Consider the following 24,944-nt stretch of genomic DNA (forward strand, 5'->3'; position numbering starts at 1 on the left):
TAGAGTCTCGAATATCACGGACGTCGTGGGCGTCGGTACCGTCACTGTGATGCCCAACTTGGCTGCCCCCTCAGCAGCACCTCCTGGAAGGAGACCAGATCATCCACCGGAGACACCCTAGTCCCCGGTGAGTCCGACAGCGTCGGTGAGAAATCCCTGCCCGAGGACCTTGTGCGCGACCTGGACCTGTGCCTCCTATGGCGCCGTCCTGATGACGACGACGACCGTCCACGACTCCGCGACCTTCTCCTCCTGAAGGAGCGGGAGCGCGACCTCCTCGGCTTTGGCCTGTCCGCCGGTCTAGCCGGGCCCGGCGACCGTGAGTGTCGCGGCCTTGGCGTCCCCTGCGGTGGAGTCGGATACCTGGGCAGGGAGACCGACCGTGGTGGAACCGCAGGAGGCCCCAACGGCGTGCGAGGTGGTAGAGGCGGCGGTGGGGGCGGTGACACCGGCGGCAGTGGTGGAGGCGGTGGTGGTGGTGATGGAGGAGGAGGAGTCGGTGGCGGAGGCGGTGCTGGCAGAGGTGGAGGAGGCGGAGGTTTATACACCACGGAGTACACCGATCCCGGCGACTCCGTTCCTCTCCTACTCCTGGCGTCAGGGCTCCCCCTGCGCAGTCTCGACGACGACCTCCTCGACATCGACCTCCTCGACGTCGACCTCCTCGACGCCGATCTCCTCCGTGACGTCGATCTCCTCCGTGACGTCGATCTCCTCCGTGACGTCGACGGTGACCGCCGCATCGACGCCGGGCGTCGGCTGGCTCGCGACGTCGAGGAGCCCCTCGACGGCGACCTTCTCTTCGCCGATGGCGATCGCGACCTCCCCTCGACGGTGAGCGCCGACGCCGGGTCCGATCCTGACGCCGAATGTTTGATGGCGACGTATACGGCGTCGTCGCAGACCATGCCGTCGACGGCGGTCTGTTCAGCTCCTTCGACGTCGATGCCGCTTCTCCCCAGAGCCCTGGGGAGATGGCGAACAGACTGTAGTCATCCCCCTCGACGCCGCTGTCGACGCCCTCGACGTCGACGGGGAGTGGGGACGCTTGCTGGTCTTCCCGCCACTGGGGAGCCCCCCAGAGGCCTCAGCATGGGCAGAATCAGCCCCTCCAGACCCACCTCGTGCCTTCAGTCTTCTGTCCTCCAGGACCTGGAGCCTGATTTTCAACCTCTCTCTCAGGGTCCTGGCTAAAAAAAGAGCGGCAAATCTCACACTCCTCCGGCACGTGGGACTGGGGAAGGCAGACGATGCACACCCTGTGAGGGTCTGACTTAGCCTTTTTCCTTTCACAATCAGGACACTTGTCAAACAAACCAGGCATGCTGACAACACCAGAAGGAAAGGACTTTACTAACTACTATTACTTGAAAAGTAACCAATAAACCCTTGAAAAGGGAGAGCTCAATGCTCCAGGGTCCTGGTAGCAGGAGCCGGAAAAAAGAACTGAAAGTAAAAGGGACCTGCTGTGCATTCTGGGATACTGGGAAAGTTCTGGAAAGTTTTCTTAAAGGCACAGTATCCTGTTCTGAGCCACATAATGGCAGCCTATGGGGCTTGTCTGTCCATTCCTTCCTCTCTATCATTCCAGAGGCTTTTGCTGGGAGAGGCAGGGTGTTTTTCCCTTGTGGAGAAAAGCTGGACAGGCAGTGCTGTTTGTGGATGTTGGTGGAATTCTAGTTGAAGTACTGGACAGTGTAGCCTGTGGGTATAGGCTGCATTATCTGTCTTTAAATTAAATTCTCTCTTAAAGGTGGATGCAGGTCTGCATGATTTGACACCTTAAGAGATTATTTTTTATTGCTCCGGGTTCCCCGCACATGGGCGGGACTATTCACTAGATTATGACTATCACAGAGAGCCCCTACTACAGAAACAGATTTCAATTGATTGTGGATATTTCAAATTAGGGTCACTTTAATTGTACTTCATAACCCTCTAATCAAGGAGGAAATGGGCCGTACAGAAGGTATTATTTTTCTCCACCACTGACTCTTTCTTTTGAGTAATGTGCTACGGATTTAAAACAACCTGAAAGTACACGGCAGGGTGCTGCAGCATCTGCTCACACTACCTAACCTGTTTGGGAGCTAGTTAAAACTAGCTTACTTAAGCGATGGGACAAATAACCTCTAACCTCCGTATTACGCATATGGTAATACAAGCAGGTTTCACTTAAGACAGATTTCTCATAGTTATGTCGGTGTAGAGCATTGTAGCCGTCTGCAAGAGCTCAGGTAATCGCCAGAAAAAGATCTCTAAGAATCAGTATTCAGGAAGGACTTTTAGCTTCGCCCCTACGTTGACCTCTTTCTCCACAGACATTTGATTCATGAGCAGTTGCGCGTTTTTCACCTATATAACAGTTCCATTTGCGGCACGTGTTTTTGTGGAGTTTAGAACTCACACCACTTCACTTTTTAAGCCTTGGACTCCTCTACAGCGTTCAATGTTCTGAGGATCAAGTGATAAGGAGTGTACTTGGTGCTCAGTTTAGATGTAAAAGTAAGGTTGGCCCAGGGCTTAGGCGCTCTGCTTTTTTGCTATTTTCTTTGCGTGTTTAATTAGCAAACAGCTGTGAGCCCACCAATGAAGTAGCTCCTTTACTTGACAGAGACACTGTTAACACAGAACCTGTGTCAAATACATTAGAAAGAGGCTTTACACTGTGTAATTCCTTGACAAATATAGTGGTAAAAAAGTATTACATTATGAACTCTGCGACAAAAAAAAAGTAAGGGGTTTTAAATTGTGAACTCCGTGACAAATACAAGAGGAATGGAATTTACATTGTGGACCGCATCACAAGCACCACGGAAGGTGGCTTTACACTGTTCCAGACTATTATATATATATTAATTTTTTTACAAAGATTGATAAATCTGCAGGAGCTCTAAAGGCCCTCTTTTCGCTCTGTACATATGAAATTACGTTGAGTATTTAGTTATGTTTGAATTGAAGTAAACCTTTTAGCTTTAGCCAACTGTTTCTCATAAAATCACAAAAAAAGAGCTTGAAAAGCAGTACTAAAATAGGGGCTTTGGCTCCTCCCATGTATTCATCTTCTTCATTAAAGGCAATCAATTTGTCAGCAGTTGTGTCTCTCCACTTCTTAAGTAGATCAACTCCAGTGCATAGCAGGTGGAGTATCCATGTGCTGCAAAGGAGTAGTACTGACTTAATATGTATTTAACTTGCAAAGCCATTTTTGTCACCTAGCGACAAGAGACTTCAAGTGTTCTACTCAAAGGGCACAGACATCACTCAGAATCGAGAGTGGAGCTGTGCAGAATGCAGAAAATAAATCAAAAGATTCTCTAGTAATCCTAGTACGGCCATGCTTCATTAATAGAGTCACCGACATCAAATTGAACATGAATTTCTGATACAGTGCAATGGAATAGAAAAACAAAGGTAGCAAGCTATAGTCTAAACATTATAAGAAGCTTTAATGTGCAGTATTTTCCCTGCTCCCTGTGTTTTGCATTGCAGCACAAGTCCCTTCGGGGATCAAAGTGAAGCGGTCCGTTCTCTACATGCTCAGTCACACTTCCCAAACCACTTAATCATTTGCTCCATGCCACTATCTAATTGTAAAATGCTGCACTGCCACTTTAAAGCTAGGCTATTTGCATTACATGCTTGCTTCTATTGAAATATTGTTTAGAAAACCTATGCAAAGTACTTCAATTGGGAGTCTGGGATACTCCCACACAGAGCAAAAAATGGTCACCCCCACGCCCAAACATGAAGTGCATCCACGGACAAACCTAAAAAATCCTAGAGTTGGACCGGGCGTGTCAGAATTTTTTTGTTTTACTCATCCACGCTTGGAGATGCCAAGCCTCAGCAATTTGGTTACAGAGTCACACAAGACAAAATCAATGACTTGATTCCCAGCACACTGCCTCAAAATAATTGCCACTGTCACACCCTGATCTTTTTGTATTGAACAACAGGTAGAAGTGCCAAATCCGAAATCCATACAGTGACTTAAGAAATCCAGTTACCCTTGCAGGACCTTTCACTATAGAATGTGGAGACCTACACATCCATCCTCAGCATTATAACTCTCAAAGGGAATCTTGGAGCGCATAAAAATGTGTTAACTGTGGAAAGACGTGGGACACTCAGTGGTTTGAACCCTTTGTATACACTGAGTTTATGAGGTTTTCTTGAACTCTGCAGGTTCCTTGAACTTTGCAGAATTCCTGGCCTTTACCAACATCAGTAGTGTGGGTCTCTTATCCACTGGTGGATTCCGGCAATTGATAAAGACCGTAGTCTCTCACAAATGTACTTTTGCATTGCTTCTCCTTTCAAAAGTACCACAGCTGAACACGACAGAGCGATCACAGGCAATGTGGGTGTGAGTTCCAAATGCCAGCGGCAAGGACTTAGAGGGTGATCAATGAACCATTCATTCCCACTCCAATCACTACATAAAGGTGAGTGAGACATGAAGTAGATCTCTATAACTAATTAGCCCACTGCCCTGCTGCCCTCACGCTAGCAAGCCTGACTGTAGTAGTGCAGTAAGATAGTACATCGACATTTTCTTGTGGAGCCTACCCTGTAAATAATGCTGTACAAAAGTAGACGTGGAAGACACAGCAAATGTACTGAAATATTCAGTAAGTCCCCTTTTGCCTATAAAAACATTGCTTTTATTAGCCAATTTATTTGAAAAGGTGTGCTTCAGAAGGCTCAATTTGGTCTTATTTTTTCAATATGGTTGCAGGGGGGAGACGCCCCACTCAAACTTCCTTGGAGCATGTCATGCTGGCATGGAAAGCTTGTTTGGTGCATTTCACAGAATCTCTGTAATGACCCATCACTTTGGAAGTTCATTATTTGTCATTGCCCTATATGTTGCAGGAATAAGATAGTGACAGCAATCTCGAAGAAATGGAGAAGCAGCATAATCAGGGTCAACAATGCTTTTTGTTTTTTTTAGAGGGTGGGAGCAGATGAGGGAAACATGGGTATTTAATCTTGACGCTGAATACATATTTTCCGATACTCTCAGACAGACCAAAGACGGAACCTGAGCTGATCAAGGAGAGCATGAGTGACAACAATTTAGGAGTCTTTTTTAAACAATGTTGACCAGATTGCCTTCCTTTCTTCGTGCTTGAGGAACATGAAGGGTCAGCATGTGAAAGGGAAGGAGTTTACAGCCATCACAATCTCCTGAGGCAAGTCTGTGGCATGTGAAAGCAATAATCCCAAATGCCAACGACTTAATCTGAAGTAAAGCTTTTCACTGAATAATATATATAAACATACTACTTCTCAATATAACAATAAACGCCCATCTCAATACGCTCTCTCTAGCTACCTTCATCTCAGCTCTCTGCTAGTCCAGTCAATCAGAGGGGTAGAAGCAACATCATATACACTGTCTCCAGGCTAACTAGCATACCTGCTATATGCCAAGTTCATGGACCACTGTCTGCCAACTGCGCCATGATGGATATTGGGTGGCACTTCCCTGACGCTTTCCCTCGAGGATCACCAAAGCTTGCCCTTCCTTAAATATCTCAACTCATATAAAGGAATTTGTACTGAGACCAGGTAGTGGAAGAGGGGTTTGTTGGAGAAGAGACAATCCAGTGACAGAGGTGGAACACTAATCCCACCCTACAACAAGAGGAGCAGGAATGTTAATACGCTGTGAGGAAGGGGACTGGTTGGTTCGAAAATAACAATGTGATGAAAGTGTAGTAGAAAAATGAGTTAGAGAGGTCTCCCCCATGTAGAACCCTTTGGGAGTTAAATTTCCTAACATTTGATATTTGCGTTTTTAATAAAGTATGGAACATCAAACAAAAGTACCATGTTTTAGTGCTGACAATATCCACAAGAGCACTCTTTAGAGCAAGATGTACAAATGGACACTCATGTCAACACTGACCATAAATCAACATGAAAAGGTATGAATATCTGATGCCAGAGCATAAACCAACTAAGGAAACAAAAAGAGGAACAATTGTTTGATTAGATACCTCCATTCTCTCCGGTAAGACTGCTGTATGGCGGCGGGGCATCGGTTCCGGCTTGTGAAGGCTCTCCCGGCTCCTCTTCATTCTGTAACTAAACATAACAATACAGTTTAGTTCATTCTCATAAGACTGAACAGAGTGAAGAATATCAGCTAGAATAAGGTTCTGCATTGTCCCTAATTCCTGTTAAAATGTCCTATTCTAAATCAAGCCTAGCACTGTACATAAAGATCACTTTATAGCGAATGAAGACTGACTCAAAGTACAGTCACACCATCTGTAGGCTAGACCGCATCAGTGCAGTCTACAGATGATCAGATGGATTTTTTAAGACAGTGTAGGTTTAATAAACTCAGGGCCTAGGTTTGTGACTCAAGCAGCCCTGCACATGATAAAACAAATGGCTGCTGTTAACAAGCATTGGCATAGCCAATAGGTCTCGCTTTTGGGACCTTATAAGTATTTAGTTATGCAGCACAATATCCTTGGTGAAACCACATCAACTGTTGCGTGACTAAACACTTATAAGGTCCCAAAGGCAAGACCTATTGGCTATGCCAATGCTTGGTGTGGTCGTGCGTGTGTGTGCGTGTGGGCGTGTGGGCATGTGGGCATGTGGGCGCGTGGTTGTGTGGGCGCGTGGTTGTGTGGGCGCGTGGTTGTGTGGGCGCGTGGTTGTGTGGGCGCGTGGTTGTGTGGGCGCGTGGTTGTGTGGGCGCGTGGTTGTGTGCGCGCGTGGTTGTGTGCGCGCGTGGTTGTGTGCGCGCGTGGTTGTGTGCGCGCGTGGTTGTGTGCGCGCGCGGGGCAGTGCGCGCGGATGGGTGTGGGCGGATGGGTGTGGGCGGATGGGTGTGGGCGGATGGGTGTGGGCGGATGGGTGTGGGCGGATGGGTGTGGGCGGATGGGTGTGTGGGGGATGTGTGTGTGGGGGATGTGTGTGTGGGGGATGTGTGTGGGGGGTGTGTGTGGGGGGTGTGTGTGGGGGGTGTGTGTGGGGGGTGTGTGTGGGGGGTGTGTGTGGGGGGTGTGTGTGGGGGGTGTGTGTGGGGGGTGTGTGTGGGGGGTGTGTGTGGGGGGTGTGTGTGGGGTGGGTGTGTGGGGTGTGTGGGGGGTGTGTGGGGTGTGTGGTTGTGCGTGTGGTTGTGCGTGTGGTTGTGCGTGTGGTGTGGGTGTGGTTGTGCGTGTGGTGTGGGTGTGTGTTGTGTGTGTGGGTGTTGTGTGTGGTTGTGTGTGGTTGTGTGTGGTTGTGTGTGGTTGTGTGTGGTTGTGTGTGGTTGTGGGTGTGTGGGTGTGGGTGTGTGGGTGTGCGTGTGTGTGAGTGTGGTTGTGCGTGTGTGTGAGTGTGGTTGTGCGTGTGTGCGTGTGGTTGTGCGTGTGTGTGTGTGGTTGTGCGTGTGGTTGTGCGTGTGGTTGTGCGTGTGGTTGTGCGTGTGGTTGTGCGTGTGGTTGAGTTTGTGTCAGTAATACTAAAAGCATCTCAAAATAAAGGAACACAAACATCGAGTTTGTGGAAAGAGAAAGCACGTTGTAAGTCAAACGGCACAGCAAAGCATTAACATAACAACAAAACAAACAAGATCACTTAGCGAAGACTGAGTGCTGATAATGGGTACACAAAGCCCATCATCTTAAGAGTTCGATTGCAGCCAATGTGCACTCAAACCTGCCCCCTCCTTGTGAGTTGCACCCCATATTTCATGAGTTGTAACTGCTGCACCCACCATAGCGCTTTGAGATCTAAAGCGCTACATAGGTCTAAATCGATTAACCAGTCGCCAACATGCTGTGCTTTTAAAGAGAATGTGCCAAAAGTTTCCAGCTTCCTCATCATGTCCTCATGAAAGCGCCAACGAAAGGACTCCTTGAATGGTGCAACGGACATGAAGCAGCCGCTGCGATCAGAAATAAACACTGTGAACGTTGTCCAGCTTCACAGTAACATTTCCTTAATGTTCTTTAAGTCACAAAACCATAATACTAAAAGCATCTCAAAATAAAGGAACACAAACATCGAGTTTGTGGAAAGAGAAAGCACATTGTAAGTCAAATGGGTGCAGCAAAGCATTAACACAACAACATGTTCTTTGATATTTGATGTTCTTTGAAAATCAAAGGGGCGCCGCGAAAGTGATCGCGGGCGAAAGTGAAAGTGATCGCGGGCGCTAATGAGCATGACGAGGTTTGCCAGCCTCTGCTCCTAAGCGCGCGCCTGTGCACATGCACTGTAGCTGGCCATGGTAGCATTTTTTGAGCCCTCACAAAAAGTCTCGCCAAACCAGCGCATGCGCTGGTTCAGGCGAGACCTAAAAAACGGAGTAGCATTACCTAATGATAAAACAAGTATAGGCACTAAACAATATGAATAAATGATACTCAGAATGTTAAGTCACAGCACACAAGATGGTCTGTGTTGGTTGCAGAACACGAAATGAAGAAAGACATTTTAGAATTTTAGGAGATATAGAAGCAACAGTAGACTCATTCAGTATTAACCGTTACCATTCCTATCCTAGTAGCATTTTCACTGTCATTTTACAAACATCCAATACAACAACTTCCATACTAGTAGTCCAAAATATGTGAAATGGGAAGAAGAAAATCACTAAAACAGCACATCACCTGCTACCGGTATAAAATTTACTTCGCAGTGTTTGTTGGCAATGGATGATCTGCCCATTCCAGCTGAAGTGAGGTCATCCGTTTGGCCTTAAGCTTGTAAGCTGCTTCAAACTGCTGTGCGAATAAAAGATGGGAGGATGTACCTACGAGAGAAGGACGGATGGAAGGAGAGATGGAAAAGGGGATCTAAAAGGGAAGATAGGGACAGGAACTAGTTTAGCTGGGTAGAGCATTACAGTGTGAATCTTCTCCAAGGATTTCTGCAGAGTGTGGATTCCTGGTCTCGCTGCAGATTATAAATCTCAGCAATAATTCAAGTTAGTAGTGTGTTCATGTATGATGCTCACTCCATATCGGCATTCTTGAAGAGTTGTCAGCCTAACACTCAACTCCAAATCCTGGTACATCTGGATCCTAGTACACAATAACATGTCATCTCTTAATTGAAGTGGAGAAACAGCTAATGCTGCTGAACTGTTCAATGTTTCCAACAAATCTCGCTTATCCTCTTTGCTTATGTGTTGGTGGAACAGCATAGTCCTTCAGTAAGCAGTGGTATAAAGAATGTCTTCTTGAGGAGTCAGATTTTAATTTCTTTAAGGGGTCATGGTGGTATACTCAAACAGACTGGTTTGCGGAACAAGGTAGTCTATAGAATCTCACTCTTGACAGCACTAGCAGCCATTAGCCTTTTTATGAGTTCATGGGCAACTGAAATCAATTCTGCTTTCTCTGTTCTTATCAGTGCCTCGCTTGTGCGTTGAGAAGCAGGTGAGTCTGCTAATTCAGACCCATAGGACTGGGTTCACCGAAGTAATAATGAAAGAGGCAGGCTTTCCTATTGTTTGTTTACCCACAAACTCCACAGTGAATTTTACTGGAGATGGATCCTTTATTAGTCACATTGCCTAGGCAGAAGGGTTGCAGTTTAGGGCAGGCTTCTTATGACATTCCACCTACCTTTGAGGTTTCCACAAAGGCTTCGCAAAGTGGTAGGGTGTTTACTGGTATGATACACTGGTAACTGAATAGCTGAAGCTGTTCCTATACTTGATTAAACTTTCCAACGATACTGGCTTGTTAAGCTTTCAATGGAGGCTGTCAAAATATCCTGGTGATCCTTTTAAGTCCAGACGGGAGAACTGAAGTTTAACACACAATTCTTTGTGACTGCAAAGAACCAGTAGTGCAGACATGGACTGGCACTCCAAGAACGTTCTGCAGGATATACATTTTCTTCATCTCTTAGCATTTCTGGTCCAATGTGCAACAGATCCAGGCAGCAGCTGACCACGCGGGCCAGGAAAAACTCGTTCAACTCTTTCAGGTCGCTCACCTCGCACCATATTTAATGGAATTTGCACATACCGAACATTCAAATTCAAAGGCCACGCATAGAAAGAGTCTTAAAGACCAATTACTTTTTGACTGATTGCTATGATCTCTATGGTAGAGAGAACATGTAATATTTCTGAAGGCCAAGGAAGAAGCATGCTACTGCATTTGAACATAACGCGATCTCACCACCTGATCTGCAAGAAAGCCAGAGTGAAAACCCTCATAGGGTCTATCAGAGTTTATCAGGGATCCAACGATTGGCAATTGTCACTTCATGTGCCCGTGCTGAAGGGGTAGAGCAGACACGTGCGGACTTTGTAAATATCAGCTAGCAAATAGGTGTGAAGCTTTCCTGGAGGCTTTTCAGGCGTCAATGCAGCCAGACAACATACCTCCTGGCCTGCTTGGGTCACCACATTAGGGCACCCAGAATGCTTGTACACCTCTAACCTGATACTCACACATGCCACTCCCTACAATCTTGTTCCCTCCACCCGGCCCCTCACGAACCTACCCCTTAATGCATGCATTAATCTATTTATTACAGATCCTTGTTAAAGCCATACACTGTTACTCTTCCTGCCCCCTCCACCCCCCCCCCCCCATATGCTGCGGACTCCCTTTATATGTTCATTCCCCTTTACTGTGGCCGACAGCCTCATTTAGTTCAAATGCTGTTTTATTTCTTCTTCGTCCTTTTGTTGAGTATATTTATTGTATTGAATCTCTGACTCCACACATCTCTGTACAACTACACACTTCAGCGTGATATGAGACGTACTTGTAATGCAACCGCCGACGGACTTCTCTACCGAATGTTCAGTAAGTGTAATACAATGCATGTACAACATTTTTTTTTTAAATGCAATCAATAAAGACATTCAAAAAAACAAAAAAATTCCCTTTTAGCTGCAGAGAAAGAACCAAAAGCAACGTGTGGTGTCACTGCTTAATTTCCAAATGCCCACAAGGTGGCGGTATTGCCAAAAGAGTACAACGAAAAGTTCAGCAGCGTTTTGGCTTCACTCTGTACTCAACCACCAACAATATAAAAGTGCTCCTTCGATTCTTTCACAACGTCAGCTTTTTCGGTAGTCCGCTATTTAACCTTAAGTAACCTGCACAAAGGATTCGTATATGCGGCTTGCACAAATCGCCATTATATTCCAGTTCTGAGAATTGAGGCCGTTTGCAACAGTACACAAACAAGCACTGCATACACAGAGGCAGAATGAAAGGACCATTCGATGTGTGCTCTCCCGTGATTAAGTGCCTAGCCCAAGACTATGCGAAAAGAACTGCCTGTAACGACATGTCCTTCACACAACAACGATCACCGCAGAGCGCAGAATCCAAAGTCAAACCTCGTTTTCTAGCTACAAACGTTTGAAAAACGTACATTCACCTAATTTTCTACCACAGAATTCCAATGTTAAACAAGCATTGGCATAGCCAATAGGTCTCGCTTTTGGGACCTTATAAGTATTTAGTTATGCAGCACAATATCCTTGGTGCAACAACATCAACTGTTGCATGGCTAAACACTTATAAGGTCCCAAAGCCAAGACCTATTGGCTATGCCAATGCTTGTTCAAAATGTTGCAATTACTTACCTAAACTATACCCGCTAGTAACAGCACAATTTATTGCAGTTTTGTACATAAACAAGTCATAACACTTAAACAGACTGTCTGTAACTTACATTGTACAACTAGTCAGCAAGCTACAACAAAAACAGCTTAGTATTAATCACATAGGCAAAACGTAATGCATTTACCAATTTCTTTTATATAATGTTTGCAGAGGACCCAGATTAGCAAAGATGAAAGAGCATACGAAATGAGTTATCAAACAAAAGGAAACAAATAAAGTCATTTAAATTGTAGTGGAATTGACAGTTTCCATAACGCCCCTCCACGGAGCATGCAGCCATTCTTAAATATCTGGAAAAACATTTCCCCTGACTCAAAATGAAGTCATGAACATTTTCCGCCAACTACTGAACAGTGTTGTATTTCTCTGTTTTATTATTTGGCAAAGACAAAACATCCCCGCCCGGTTTTCATAGCTCAGGCTTGCCACCCGGAATCCACCCCTGATGCTTGCTGCTTCTTCTTGAGAAAAGCCCCTGAGTCACCAGAATTTGAAACTTCCAGGACGCCCAGCGCTGTGAGGAGAAGATAAACGGCGAAAGAACAGAGGGCACATTCAAGGAAGGTGGAGAGAATAGGCACAAAGGCACGAGGATAGAAAGAACAGTAAAGAAAGGCATGTGAGAAAAAATGCGAGACAAGAAACATTTCAAATGATATGAAAGAATTCTAGATGTGAAGGGATGGGAGAAAAGGAATTAGGGGAAAGGCATGATATAGGAAAAGAAGAGAGAAAGCTGTTACACTACGCCAAAGAGGCAACTGCTGTTTTAATGGAGGATACAGTAAAACAAAAAAAATATGAAGTACACTTGTCCTCAAAGAAAAGAATATTACGATTAGGTCCTTGCTGTAATAAATAACATGTATGCTGAACATCAATAAAAACACAAAGACTTTGAAAACAGGAAAACAAAGCTGAATGAAATTGTCAACAACAAACACCAAATGTAGTTTGTGTAGAAAAGCAACCCATAAAGTATGAATTATAAGTGCCAGAATTTAAGAAGCTTGTAGGACAGCACTACACGAGCTGAATAAACATTTACTTGTCATGGTATATAATGGCTTATTATTCGAACGTGGAAGGCAGGGTCCTCTTAAGGATGCGTGAAAGCATTATATGTGTATGGATGTGTGTCATAGCACTTTGTTGTTTGTTTTGTGCCGCTGGAGTCCCACTGCTGTCCATTGCTTATTTTTTGGGGTGGCTGTTCAGAATGAAGGCATCTTTGCTGGTGGCTCTCATGAAATATTCTGTGCATGTGTGTGTGCAGTAGATTTAAATTACCGGCTTCAAAATGGTTGCTATGTGGATTGGTGCAAGGATATGAAGTGAAGGTGGCAAATGCATAGATGCTTGACGAAATGTGCATGGGATGATGTAATGGGTTGCGTCTTATATGGATGTGCTGCTGAGGTGTCAATATATATTCAACTATGTGGCTTTGATTGTACCAGGTTGGTCTGCACAGTGCACCGTTAACAGGGCCTTAATAAAATTAGTATGGTGTTGATGAGTAGGCACAGTGGATTTCCGTTCAAAAGAGTCTGGGGTACTGATGACAATGTTTTGTGTTATTGCATCTCTTTAGCCTTAGATGTATGCAAGATGTTCCTCTGAATAAGACATTGTGAGTGTTATGTGGCCTTTTGAAGAAGGGTATACAGAAAGGCAATGCACCCGTTGCAATTAAGGGTACTCGTAACCTAAGCAGGTTACGATTTATCCCAGTGCCTAAGGGCACTGGGATAAGTCTGCGGCATGGTATTGCACATGCCAAATGTACCTATTACAGGGCAAACTTGAATGTCTTGGTTGTTTTATCTTTGGAACAGCAAGGACCTACAGGGGGCACTGTTAAAGATTACTTGCAGGACTTTTCACCCTTTTAACTTTTGCTGGACCAGCAGTCCTCGTTCAAATTGCCTGTTGTGAATAGATTTTGTAAAGTTTAGCAATATAGATTTCCACCAAAACACTTTGTGATAATACAGTGGGACTTAAATGTGGTTCTCAGTTTCTTAATGTGTACCCTGTTTGAGCCAATGCACAGTTTTCTATTAGGACTAGGGCTCCCTGTTTTATAGTATTAATTTATTAACATTTCCATCTGTATTTACCCATTACTATTTTTGCCCATTTTATTGGTATTCATCCATATTTATTTTATGTTTTGAGGATACACTGGTATATTTCCACATTTATTTAACTGATGGACAAGCACTCATACTTTGATGCCTGTCCCATTTTAGGAAAATAAGCAAGTAAATATAACAAAACGCTACTCCAACAGGTAAAAATGTTAGCATTATATACAAATATGTGCCTGTATTTAAGGGCATCTCATCTTGCTTTTAAATCCCCATGGTGTCTATCTGGTTAGCAGTTGGACTAGAATTTATGAAGGGCAATAAGGAGAGTCACATCACAAGAAGCACCATTTTCTGTATATTTCAACTTCTAAAAATAAATATAGGCAGGAAATAGATTGTTTTCGGTCTGTATTTATCTATAAAATCGGTAAAAACGCAAAACTGGAAGCCTAATTATGACCTTTGAAACTGAAAACTGTTTTTCTGGTCGTGATTACATCAACTCGTCATGTGAGTAAGCTTCAGGCCCCGTCAGTCCAGCAGTCTTGTACCACTTTTTTTCCAGAGAACCTGCGCTTCATTCCTGCTGAAGCTAGTGACGCCTTTTCGTGTTGGACAAGATAGCACTATTCTGACATTCTTAGCTCTGCTTCATCCCTTGAACGAGGAAGAGACACTCCTCCGCTTGGACCCCAAAAGAGCAGTGAGCTTTTAAAATCAATCATAACAAGGATATTGGGTGGACAATCAGCTCTTTGTGGGATACGCTGGAGAAAAGAAAGGCAAAGAGGTGCAGAAGCAGACCATATCAGCATGGATAGCCCTCTGTATTAAAATGTGCTATACAATGGCTAAGAAGTAGCCTCCAGAAGGTCAGCCAAGACAGCTACCACTGCTTTGGTACACATGTGCCTGTCTTGGATATATGCCAGGCTGCTATGTGGGTATCCGTGCTCACGTTCACAAAGCAGACTTTAATTAGTTACTTACCTTCCGTAACACTCTTTCTGCTGGATATTCTATTGAATCGCAAACCCCACACCACCCTCTCACTTCCTCGTTCTGTAGAATGATCTCCTTTTCCACCAAGAAAGGTCCTAATTTAGGAATCTATACACCGATTCTTCCAATTTGCTGATGGGCTCTGCGTCGGAGGGCACAAAAAGTCTGCGAAAGCAATGGCCCTCAGCATGCATGGGTGGTGCTTATATAAAGTGCTGTTTTGTCACTTCCAAATGGAGCCACAGGCCACAATCTACACACACGCATGAGCACTGCTTTTTGAGTTTCTACATCTACACTCGCGCCTACGGATATTCACAAGGTGAGGAACCTGAAATCTCCTTGACATGCCATTATTTATGCTACAATACATTTTTGAAGAATCTATGAAAAACCCTGCATGGAACTGGAGCTTCTGTGATTGTTGACTGTGTTAAAGGGCTCCAAAAAAAATTCAAAACACATAGTATGCTGCATTTGTTAATAACGATTAACATCAGGAAATGGTTAGTGGTGGAAGGGGACAATAAAGATTGGGAGGCACTTGCAAAAAAATATAGGGACGGCAAAGTGGATTACCTTTTCTTCCTTACATAATAGCAGGAGCTCAAAAAATATATAGGCAGTGTGCCTTCACACAATGGCTCTGATTTTCTAAACAGCAATCAGGAGCATGCAAGACAGTCACAACAACATCCTGTTCTGCAAATTGCTGAGCATGCCTCCAGCGACTGGAAATGTTGCCTGTCTGAGGTCATCTGAGGCTGCCATAGAAGAAGTAATTGCAAGCAAAACATCCGGAAAAAAAAAATATATATATATATATATATATATATATATATATATATATCTTCAAATGAGGTATGCCTTTTGTTTCTTTAGACATGAGAATCAAAGGCATCTGTGTTCCTCCATCACAGAATGCACAGTGGTTGCCCTTACGTTTTCCTGATCATTTGATCCTAAGACCAGAAGTTCAGACCTAATCTATAATTTCTTTGTAATGTAGCAATAACATTTCATAAGTATAGGCTAATGAACACAAGGGTCTTTTGGCTGTGCAATCATCTTGCCCAGTCATAGATCACTTGACTGCTAGGCACCAAAATTCACAGCCTGCTATCTAACTGGCATAAAATCCCAGCTAATCGGTTGACAATTATTTTTTAGCAAATCTGTTGCTTATAAAGCTAGCACAATTATTTCCATTCACACCTTTAGGCAGCTTAAAAACTTCAAGAATATCTGTGCCCTAAACTACCAGCTTGCTGTATTCTGCATGCAATTCTCAACTTTGACTACTGCTTGAAATCCAAGCCTTTAATTAGTGAAAAAAAGGTTTGCTTTATGAAATCAACAGTTCTCTTTACTTGTGCTACGAGTTGAAGTTTTTAGTTCTTGTGTAGACCTACCTTTAAACATGGATTTCTTCTGAAACCTACTTCTTTTCATTTCCTTATACAGTTGTGTCTATATCTCCAATGTTTTGATACCCTTAGGCACTCAGATCACCACTGGCCAGCAACATGTGTTTTGAACTGTAAGGCCCATTAAATAAACTATTTTTGGTTGAGAAAAATCCGGGTGTCACACTATGGCACTCCAACTAAACACGACTTATTAAAGCTTTTGCTGTCAGTGTCAAGATAAGGCCTGAATAAAACAAGATATATTTATTGTGGATGCTTTGAAGAGTCGCAATGTCACCTTCATGGTCATCTTCGAATATTAGCTAGGTGGACGATAAAAAGGTAAAATGGTCTGGCTGAGGAGCAAAATGCTCTCTAACTGGAGGCTTCTGATCTGTCATCCAAGGGGAGAGAATTGGTTCTGGCAAGAGTAGGGAGCAGAAGCTTAAGAAAAAATCCCTATGTCTAATACCAACAGAAGTACTTAGAAGAGAGCTATATGCTGTAGGTATCACACATTAAGTAGAACAAAGAGGTGACAGAAAGATGCTCTGGATTGCATTTTAGGTCTTACTGAATATAATTTTCGCTCTTGTTGGGAGGCTAGGCTTGTAAACACACCTATCCCTCAGAGTTGGATTGAGATTAAAAATCAGCCCGGGCACACTAAAAAAAAAAAAAAAAGTGGCCCACGTTTGCATATTGACTTTCCGCAGAACACTTCTTCGGCGAAATTGTATTTAAAAAAACAGTGAGGCCACTTTTGCTCAGGCCCCCTGCCCCCGCTCAAATAGCATATATTAATGGGCTGGCCAAGCAAGAGAAGGGGAGTGACACCTCTGCCCCGTTGAGAAAAGGGAGGTATTGGTCGCCCATCTGCCTCCAGAAAGGCCACTCGGGCAACCACTGGACCTCTGGCAGCATGGAACAACGCAGAAACCACCCAAATCGGCCCCAGGCTGCTAAAAAAAAAAAGCAGCCCACAGCTGGAATTCGGATACTGGCCCCTCGGGCATTGCACGAGGGCCCGCGTTACCAATCCGATGCTGTCCCTCGTCTACTCTAACTTCTCCACTTGTTTCACTAACCGGTGGACAATGCTGTAGCACATACTCCACACATCCCACAACGTGCAGCAAAGCGCGCACACAGCAAGTTCACAGTAGTGTGGCAGGAAAAAATGTGCAGTCCAGAGCCTGCAATAATTCACAACCCAAAGAGGCAACAGAGTGAAAAGGCCACATCTGTGGCAAATATGCGCTATATGAATGTCCACTTGCATAACTACAAAAGGGGCACTTAGCTAATGCAAGAAAGAGGTGTCCTGGGGTAGGTATTGGTGTACCATTATGACTTGCAAACATCATAGCTGGCGTAGTAAGCGAGCCTGGGGAAACATGCCTATGCCTCATGCTCTGGCTTTCCAGCTCAGCCCTGCCCAATCCCTTGATATCACTAGAAGTCTTCAGTGTACACACCGGCAGAAAAGCACAAAGAGAGCCCCCGAACTGGCCAGTACCATCCACTTCTGTTTCCCCACTCTGCTTTCTAACTGTTCTAGCAGGTGTCACCTGCATTCTAGTTTGCTAATGGCAATATTACATTTGGGAGCCTAGACACCCCTTTGCCCACGTCACTTTGTGACCCTACCACCAACCTTCAGCAGCACAGTTAAGTTACCACCCTGCCCTCTAGCACCCTATAGTAAAGGTTGCACCCAAATGTAACTAGTTTGCTGCTGTGAGCGCCAAAATAATCATAGAGTCCAAGCTGGAGCACCATTTCCATATCAACGTTAAGTACATACAAAATTTGAAAGGTTGAAAGATATGCACTGTGGCATGTTTTGGATGATCCTTCCAAAGTGCTGCGCAATCTTTCCTCAGGCCTGCGCTATAGTGGCCCGCTGGTCAAATTTTCAGTCAGCACTCTGATCTTGAGCCAGTTTGTATTACACGAATAGGAAACCAGTGATCTACAGCCAGGCCTACCAACAATGTGAGGCGTGGAATGTATGCACAAGCACACTCATCTGGAGTAGGGTGTATTGGTATCAAGGAAGGGATAGCAACCTTCTTCCCCAAACCCCTTCCTCGGTTGCCATAGTGAAACAGGAATGGAGAAGCATGTGCTTAGCAGCTCAGCACGAAAGCACATCATAACTTCCAGTTTTTCTCTTTTTAAACCAGATTACAACATTCAAAATTAATTGAGTTGTGTGCAGTTCATCAATGCGGACTTCATTTAGTAGCTTAGTTCTTTCTAGACGTGGTCCACATCCAACTTTCATAATTATTTGAAGTCCGTGATCACTTGCCTGGAACAGTACTGAGCATTCAGAAAAGTCTCTAGTGAGCCTATACTGTGCACCGTCAAATGACAACACATTCCAATTTAAAGTATACAATGAACACAAGTGATGTCAGTCGATCGCTGTATAAACAGACACAGTTTAATAACAGCAGTTCTACCTGCACCATGTATGCTTTGTACTGATGGCATCAACTTTCTTCTGCAACAGATAAGAGCTTTTTCATCAATACAAAATAATGTTCACAACTAAAATATCAGACCTTTTGGCATAGTCAATGCTTTTTGTAACTAGGACTATACATATTACCTTGGTTTCTCCTCAGAAAGTATTTGTTTTCCAGGAAACAAGCATGCATAGTGCAGATGAACACTGGCAAAAGCCACCACCTCTTTACAGTTAAGGCAGCTCAAGGTCACATATTAACCAGCTTTTACCTGCAATAAGGATATGGCAGCCGGTTTGCAGCAGTAGGTGCTGAGCAATAAATCTAGGAAAAGTAGAAAGCAAAAGTATCACAAACAGTGCTCCAGGACTGGGATTGGTTACCAAACAACCCGATTAGGCTCCTCACTAGAAGGGCATTCAGTGTGCAAAGAATAGTCCGAGCACTCAAACAGTAAAGATATGTCAGTGTCCAAACTAGGTAAGTAGCAGTAAGTCAACTTTTAATCCATGTATAGGTCCAATGATATACAATTCCAAAACTATTCACATCCGATGAACTACCCAATGACGAAACGTGTGTTGGCTGACCTCCTTGTGATGAATATATAATATCATTGATGTTGGAAAATCTCATGAGACCCTTGTTGTTGGGAATGAACATTCCCAACAACAATGGTCTCATGAGATTTTCCAACATCAATGATATTATATATTCATCACAAGGAGGTCAGCCAACACACGTTTCGTCATTGGGTAGGTAGCACCATGACTTCATGAAGGCTTAACTGACCGAGGACTCTCCAAAAATTACAAACAAAAACAGAGCTGTTACACAGTATCGAAAGCCGGTATTAGAACATGGAGTGAGACCTGAATCCAAGTTAATCCCAATCTCTAAGTATTGACAACAAAACCGAAGTAGAATAAAGAAGACGTGCTCCGGAGAGTGTTCTCAAGTTAAAAGTAAGCATGGGGATACAACAGCAGCACTCCAACATTATCATGAGGCATCAAGGTTAAAAACTACGTACTCAGTGCAAGAACTTGATCATAACAACACAAAAGATCAGTGGTGTAGCACAAGCAGGAGTAGACAACACCAACATCTTTCCAAAATTCACATTTCACTTTGTTAACTGGTTCCTGCACTGCTACAGGTTTTAGATTCCCTCAGCCATTCTTATTTGTAGGTGCTAGTAGTAAAGAACACAAAAGGAGATTGGGAACACCTTACTGCAATTAGGCTACACTACTTGATTCGTCTCAATATGGCTTTCGCTCGTCACAGCGCAGAGCCTCATTTACTTGCTGTAACACGACTTTAAGATGATAGCTGATCAGAGAACCTGCATCACGCAGATCCTCCTTCAATACAGTCTCATTCAATCCTTCCGACGGATATCAAGGCCAGCAGGATACATGGAAAAGCTCAAGCTTAGTTAGCCTCTTTTCTGGATTCATACTATCAGGCTGCTCATTCACCTCACTTTCGTTCTGAGCGCCTGTCTGCGTCATGTAGAGGATTATGGAAACATCCTAAGGCCATTGACACATTTAATACATTGTGTAACATATTGCAAACATTGTTATTAACACTGTGTCTTTTCCACACTGTTTATTTTTCGGAGATTATCCATGTCATCCATGGCTTAACATTATTCTGTATATAACAATGAAACAACCGTGATTATTTTCATGTATATATGTAAAATTTAAAAATGAACTTTTTTCTTTATTCAAAACTATTAAAGAATGGTTATAAAAATAGCCTTTATAATTAGTCTTGCTTTCAAGAGTTATGCTGGCTATGTTTGCTGGAATTAGGACATAATTACTGTCTCCTAAATCTTTGCTCTTTTTCACTTAAGTTCATATACCCTGATTTAGGACGAATAATTAGGGGTATCCCTCTTTCCTCTTCACACACTGCGTCATGTAGAGTTCCAAGGATTGTCACATAGTCGTGAGTCTGAGGGTTTCACCCTACTGTCATACGAGAATGAGACCCAACTTATTTTATGTCTCAATGGTGATGTCACATACTTTCAGTCTCAGTTCCACGGCTGCTTTTCTAAGCTTTCCAGTTGGATGAATAACAATTGGTTAAAACTGAACTCTGAGCAAACTTGGGTTTTGGCAATGGGAGTGCTTCATCATTATGGTCATCTGCTTGATGTACCACTGATTTAGGATCCATGCCCACTACTTGTGATACCATTAAGAAATCAAAGGTTTATTTGACTGTGCAATCTTTTTCATCACTAAGCTACAAGGTCACCTCCAACTGTTCGATCATATTTATCTTCTCATTAGAATTCTCCATCTTCTTTCCTTCGACTGTCAGAAGATTGTGGTACAGGCATTTGTTCTAACTCACCGGGACTATGAGAACTCCCCCGACTTTGGATTCTCTTACTATCTGTTCTGACGACTCCAAAAAGGTGCAGAATGCAAAAGCACGACCGCTCCTCCGTGCCTTTCACCATGTGTCTACCTCTACCCTAATGAGTGAGATCCACTGGCTTTAGAGTTGAAAGACACATCTTTAATGTCCTCTGCTTTTGTCATCAAGCCTTTCGTGGAATATCTGCCATATATGAAAGATCTTCCCACCTGTGTGTTGCCTGTGATCCTCTGCATAGAATTTTTAGATTTCTCCCAAGATCGAAAGGTCCAGAGTTGTAGGTCGAGCTATTTTCTTCTCTCTGGAATGAAACCAAGCTCTTGGTATGTAGCAATGGTCTTAAAACAATGTTGTTTCCCTAGACCTTGGTCCTCTTCTCCTGGTATTTCTTTTCCTCCATGATATCCGCATAGCAGCAAGGCACAGTTCCAGGTATTTGCAAGTTTTAAAAAACATTTAACTTGCTCACAACATTAGAAACCTGTGGCCCAGAAAGTTTCTCTTGTTTTAAGTCAACTTCAGCAATTTTAAAGGAAAGTTAGGCAGCATCCATAATAGGGTCAGAGGTGCACTTCCGTCAGATCCATTAAGCACAGTCCAAACAGAGAAGACCTCAAATGTGAAATTCATTGGCAACTACTCAGCAATGCAAGTAGAACAGTAAAACATTTAACCGGACAAAGCTATTGAATGAGAGAGGGAACATGTTACAAATGGTTGCTTTGATGGCAGAAAGCTGTGCTAGCAAGATTGTGAATTTACAGTGAGAAAACTCAAAGCAGACGTGACTTTCTGTGCTAAACAATCGAAATATTAGCAGGAAGTGCATTTGAAAACGGTTACATCTATGGTAAAAAAAAGCTAAAGAAGTTGAACCACTGACCAACATTTTTAACCAGGTGTAACGGAGCAAACCATGGGCTCCGGCCCACCTCCCTACTGCCAGTATTGACAACAGCCACACAGGGTGCCAAAGGAAGTGATTTACTTGCATTTTTTGAGTGCACATTGGGCCCTGGTGAGTGGACATGTCAGCAGGCCATAGAGATAACATTTCAGCCTACTTTGCAAAGATCCTCTCCCTGGGTCTGATGGCAGTCCTCGATCACCCTGTTAGGCTGAGAGAGCAAAGGTCAAATATGAAGACATTTTAAACGCGTGAGCAATTTAAAACCAGTACAATAAAATATAAACTTCGGAATTAAAAAGGGCAATTTTAATCTGTGGTGAGCCCATGTCACTGTACAGGACTGAATATCTCACTAGAATCAATTTTGAGCATATGGTGTGTGATCAGGAAAAAAAAAAACACTACACCTATCTAAAAAGTCAGAAACATTTGTCAGAAAGTGTAACCAAAAAAAGATGTCTAGAGGGTGCCTGTCTACCTATGGAGAATGTAGCCAGTGTTATTGCAGTTAAAATTATAGAACTGTTGGGTTGTTTATCAGAGCTTAAATAGATTAACCGCAATGCTTGCCTGGCCCCATATTTGAAAAAGACTTCTGTAAAGAAATTTAAAATCTTCACATGGCCACAAGTAAACTTATTACTCATTTAGTGAGGGCTACCAGAATATCCAATTAACATCTCTGTAATAACCATCCACTCTGATCATCATGAGTGGACTAGAATTTGTTCTGTCCTAACTTTTAAATAAAAAACACTGACATGCTAAAGGAAGACTTCATTCTCAGATAGCTTTATGAACGCGCTCCTTCAACTGCATATCCCAAAACTGTAAATTCTACAACTGGCTTTCCGCATTCCTTAGCATGTTACCTTCGAAGTGAAATACTCATGACCGTAAGCATATTTTTTCCACCTCCACCAGCTATCAGTCTCAACATGCATATTTGAATTGTGGACTACATTTTTGTTCATTAAAATAATCTACATAACCGTAGTAAGTCTCTCTGCAATACTTAATTTCAGATCAAATTGGTAGGTAATGCTCTTTGTTGGTGTACGTTATTTTAATTTGCTTCTAAATAAACATGTATATTTGGTACTGTATACACTTAGTTGCGAACTAGTTCGTATGTACACTCTTCCAGGTGAACAATTTAAAAAAGAAGACGTTTTTAGCCACCTACGTTTTACGAAGTTTCCGATTTTTGCTGGTTCTAAAAGGACGATACATTTCCAGGTCTAGCTTACCACATGTTTTTCTGCACTGTCAGATAATTTGCACCGGTTGGGATATTTTCACTATAATTGAACGCAGTCCAGCATGAAAAAATGTGTGCAGCTTATTTTTCTGCATGCTTTTGTGAGGCAGCTTATTTTTCTGCATGCTTTTGTGAGGCTTTTCTATGTGTAAAGAGAAATGTTTGGAGAATTTTTCTCTGCACAATGACACTGCGAAGGGATAGATCACTAAATTATTTGCAGAGTACATTTCTAGTAGAACCATTATCTAAATAAGAATACTGGTGACCTAACTGGTATCAAAAGTCACAATCTCGACATGCAAGTGGCAAACTGAAAATGTTTGCAACCCTTCACGAATTTGCATCGCAAAGGTTTAAAAAAAACATTGCAACTTCAATCACCTGAGAACGGCTTCAACTTTCAGTCAGGTTTGGGTGAAGTTTCAAAGTACATACATTTTCAACAAGCATTGAAAATGCAACAGGTCTCCCCTTTGGTTAAGTTAAAGCAAGTTTCTTTGCTAATGGTATAGTATAGCAAAGCTAATGGCTTTAACTAAATAAAAAGCGAGACCTATTGCATTTTTAATGCCGTTTTATTGTTTATAGGTGTGTGTTAGACGGACCGGGAGGGTCGGCCGAGGACAAGGGGAGAGGTCTCCGGGGAGAGCCGTCTCCAGCGATCGTACAGGTGAGTAACTTCCCCCCCACAGATATACACCACACAAGGATAGGATTTAACGTTCTTTATAGGCGATTTCTTAAGGTACGATGGATTTGTACAAGGAGGTCTGGACTCAGGGGTCCCCTCGATTCTAGTCTCTTGGTTTGGGAAAGGGGGTAGCGGGACAGTCTGATTACCAATCTGGTAGCTGAGATGGTATGGTGGATAGCTCACAATCCTCGAGCTCGGTGTTCTAGCTTGAACGGGCCGCGGCAGCGCCAGCAGGTTCCGGTGAAGGTGGTCGTTACACGGTCCGCGGCAGCGCCAGCAGGTCCCGGTGAAGGTGGTCGTTACACGGTCCGCGGCAGCGCCAGCAGGTCCCGGTGAAGGTGGTCGTTACACGGTCCGCGGCAGCGCCAGCAGGTCCCGATGAAGGTGGTCGTTACACGGTCCGCGGCAGCGCCAGCAGGTCCCGATGAAGGTGTTGGTACAACGGTCCGCGGCAGCGCCAGCAGGTCCCGACGAGGATGGAGGATGCAGAAGGCCGCGGCAGCGCCAGCAGGCAGGACGATAGTTCACAAGGCAGGGCTACGGCAGCGCCGGTAGTCCGTCAAGGCTGAGTTCTTCTCAGTGTCTCGACTCCAGGATACAACTGCCTTCCTGCTCTGGAGCTGCTCTAGTTATAGGTCTGGCGCCCTTTGATGTCCGGACCCTCGCACTTGGAGGTCGGGGGGTCCGGGATGAGGGAGTCCAGACACCCAGCAGGGGGGTGGAGCCAGCGCCCGGGGGAGCTGGAGGGCGATCGGCACCTGGCGGGGGAGAGCCATCGACACTTCTTTCTCCCATTGACCTGCCAAGTGGTCCGTTCACCTCCTGGGTGGATGGTGGTGCCGGGATGTCGGGGCCGGGCCAGGCCCAGGGTTAGGGTCGAGCTGAGGCCACTCGGCCTCGTGGTGCAGTGTCCAAGATGGCGGCTGATCCGGCCGGGGGAGCCGGTAGTGGTTCGGCCCCATGATACATGGATGTCCGGGGGCAGGAGTTCCGTCGGGAGACGGGGTGCGGGTTGCTCTTGTGGGTAACACCTGGGAGTCCGGGGCTGGGGCCCTGTCATGCGGGGAGGGA

General features: G+C 44.2%; 1 protein-coding gene across 1 annotated transcript in view; it reads right to left on the reverse strand.

The window, feature by feature from the left end:
• Nucleotides 1-24,944, reverse strand: part of NDFIP1 (Nedd4 family interacting protein 1) — a 176,799-nt gene that overhangs the window by 84,819 nt on the left and 67,036 nt on the right. The window contains exon 2 of the mRNA XM_085618141.1: nucleotides 6,009-6,096. Coding sequence (XP_085474267.1) covers nucleotides 6,009-6,096 — 88 coding nt within the window. The remainder of the gene's footprint in view (nucleotides 1-6,008; nucleotides 6,097-24,944) is intronic.

The sequence above is a fragment of the Triturus cristatus genome, chromosome 7 (assembly GCF_964204655.1).
Source record: "Triturus cristatus chromosome 7, aTriCri1.1, whole genome shotgun sequence".
NCBI lineage: Eukaryota > Metazoa > Chordata > Amphibia > Caudata > Salamandridae > Triturus > Triturus cristatus.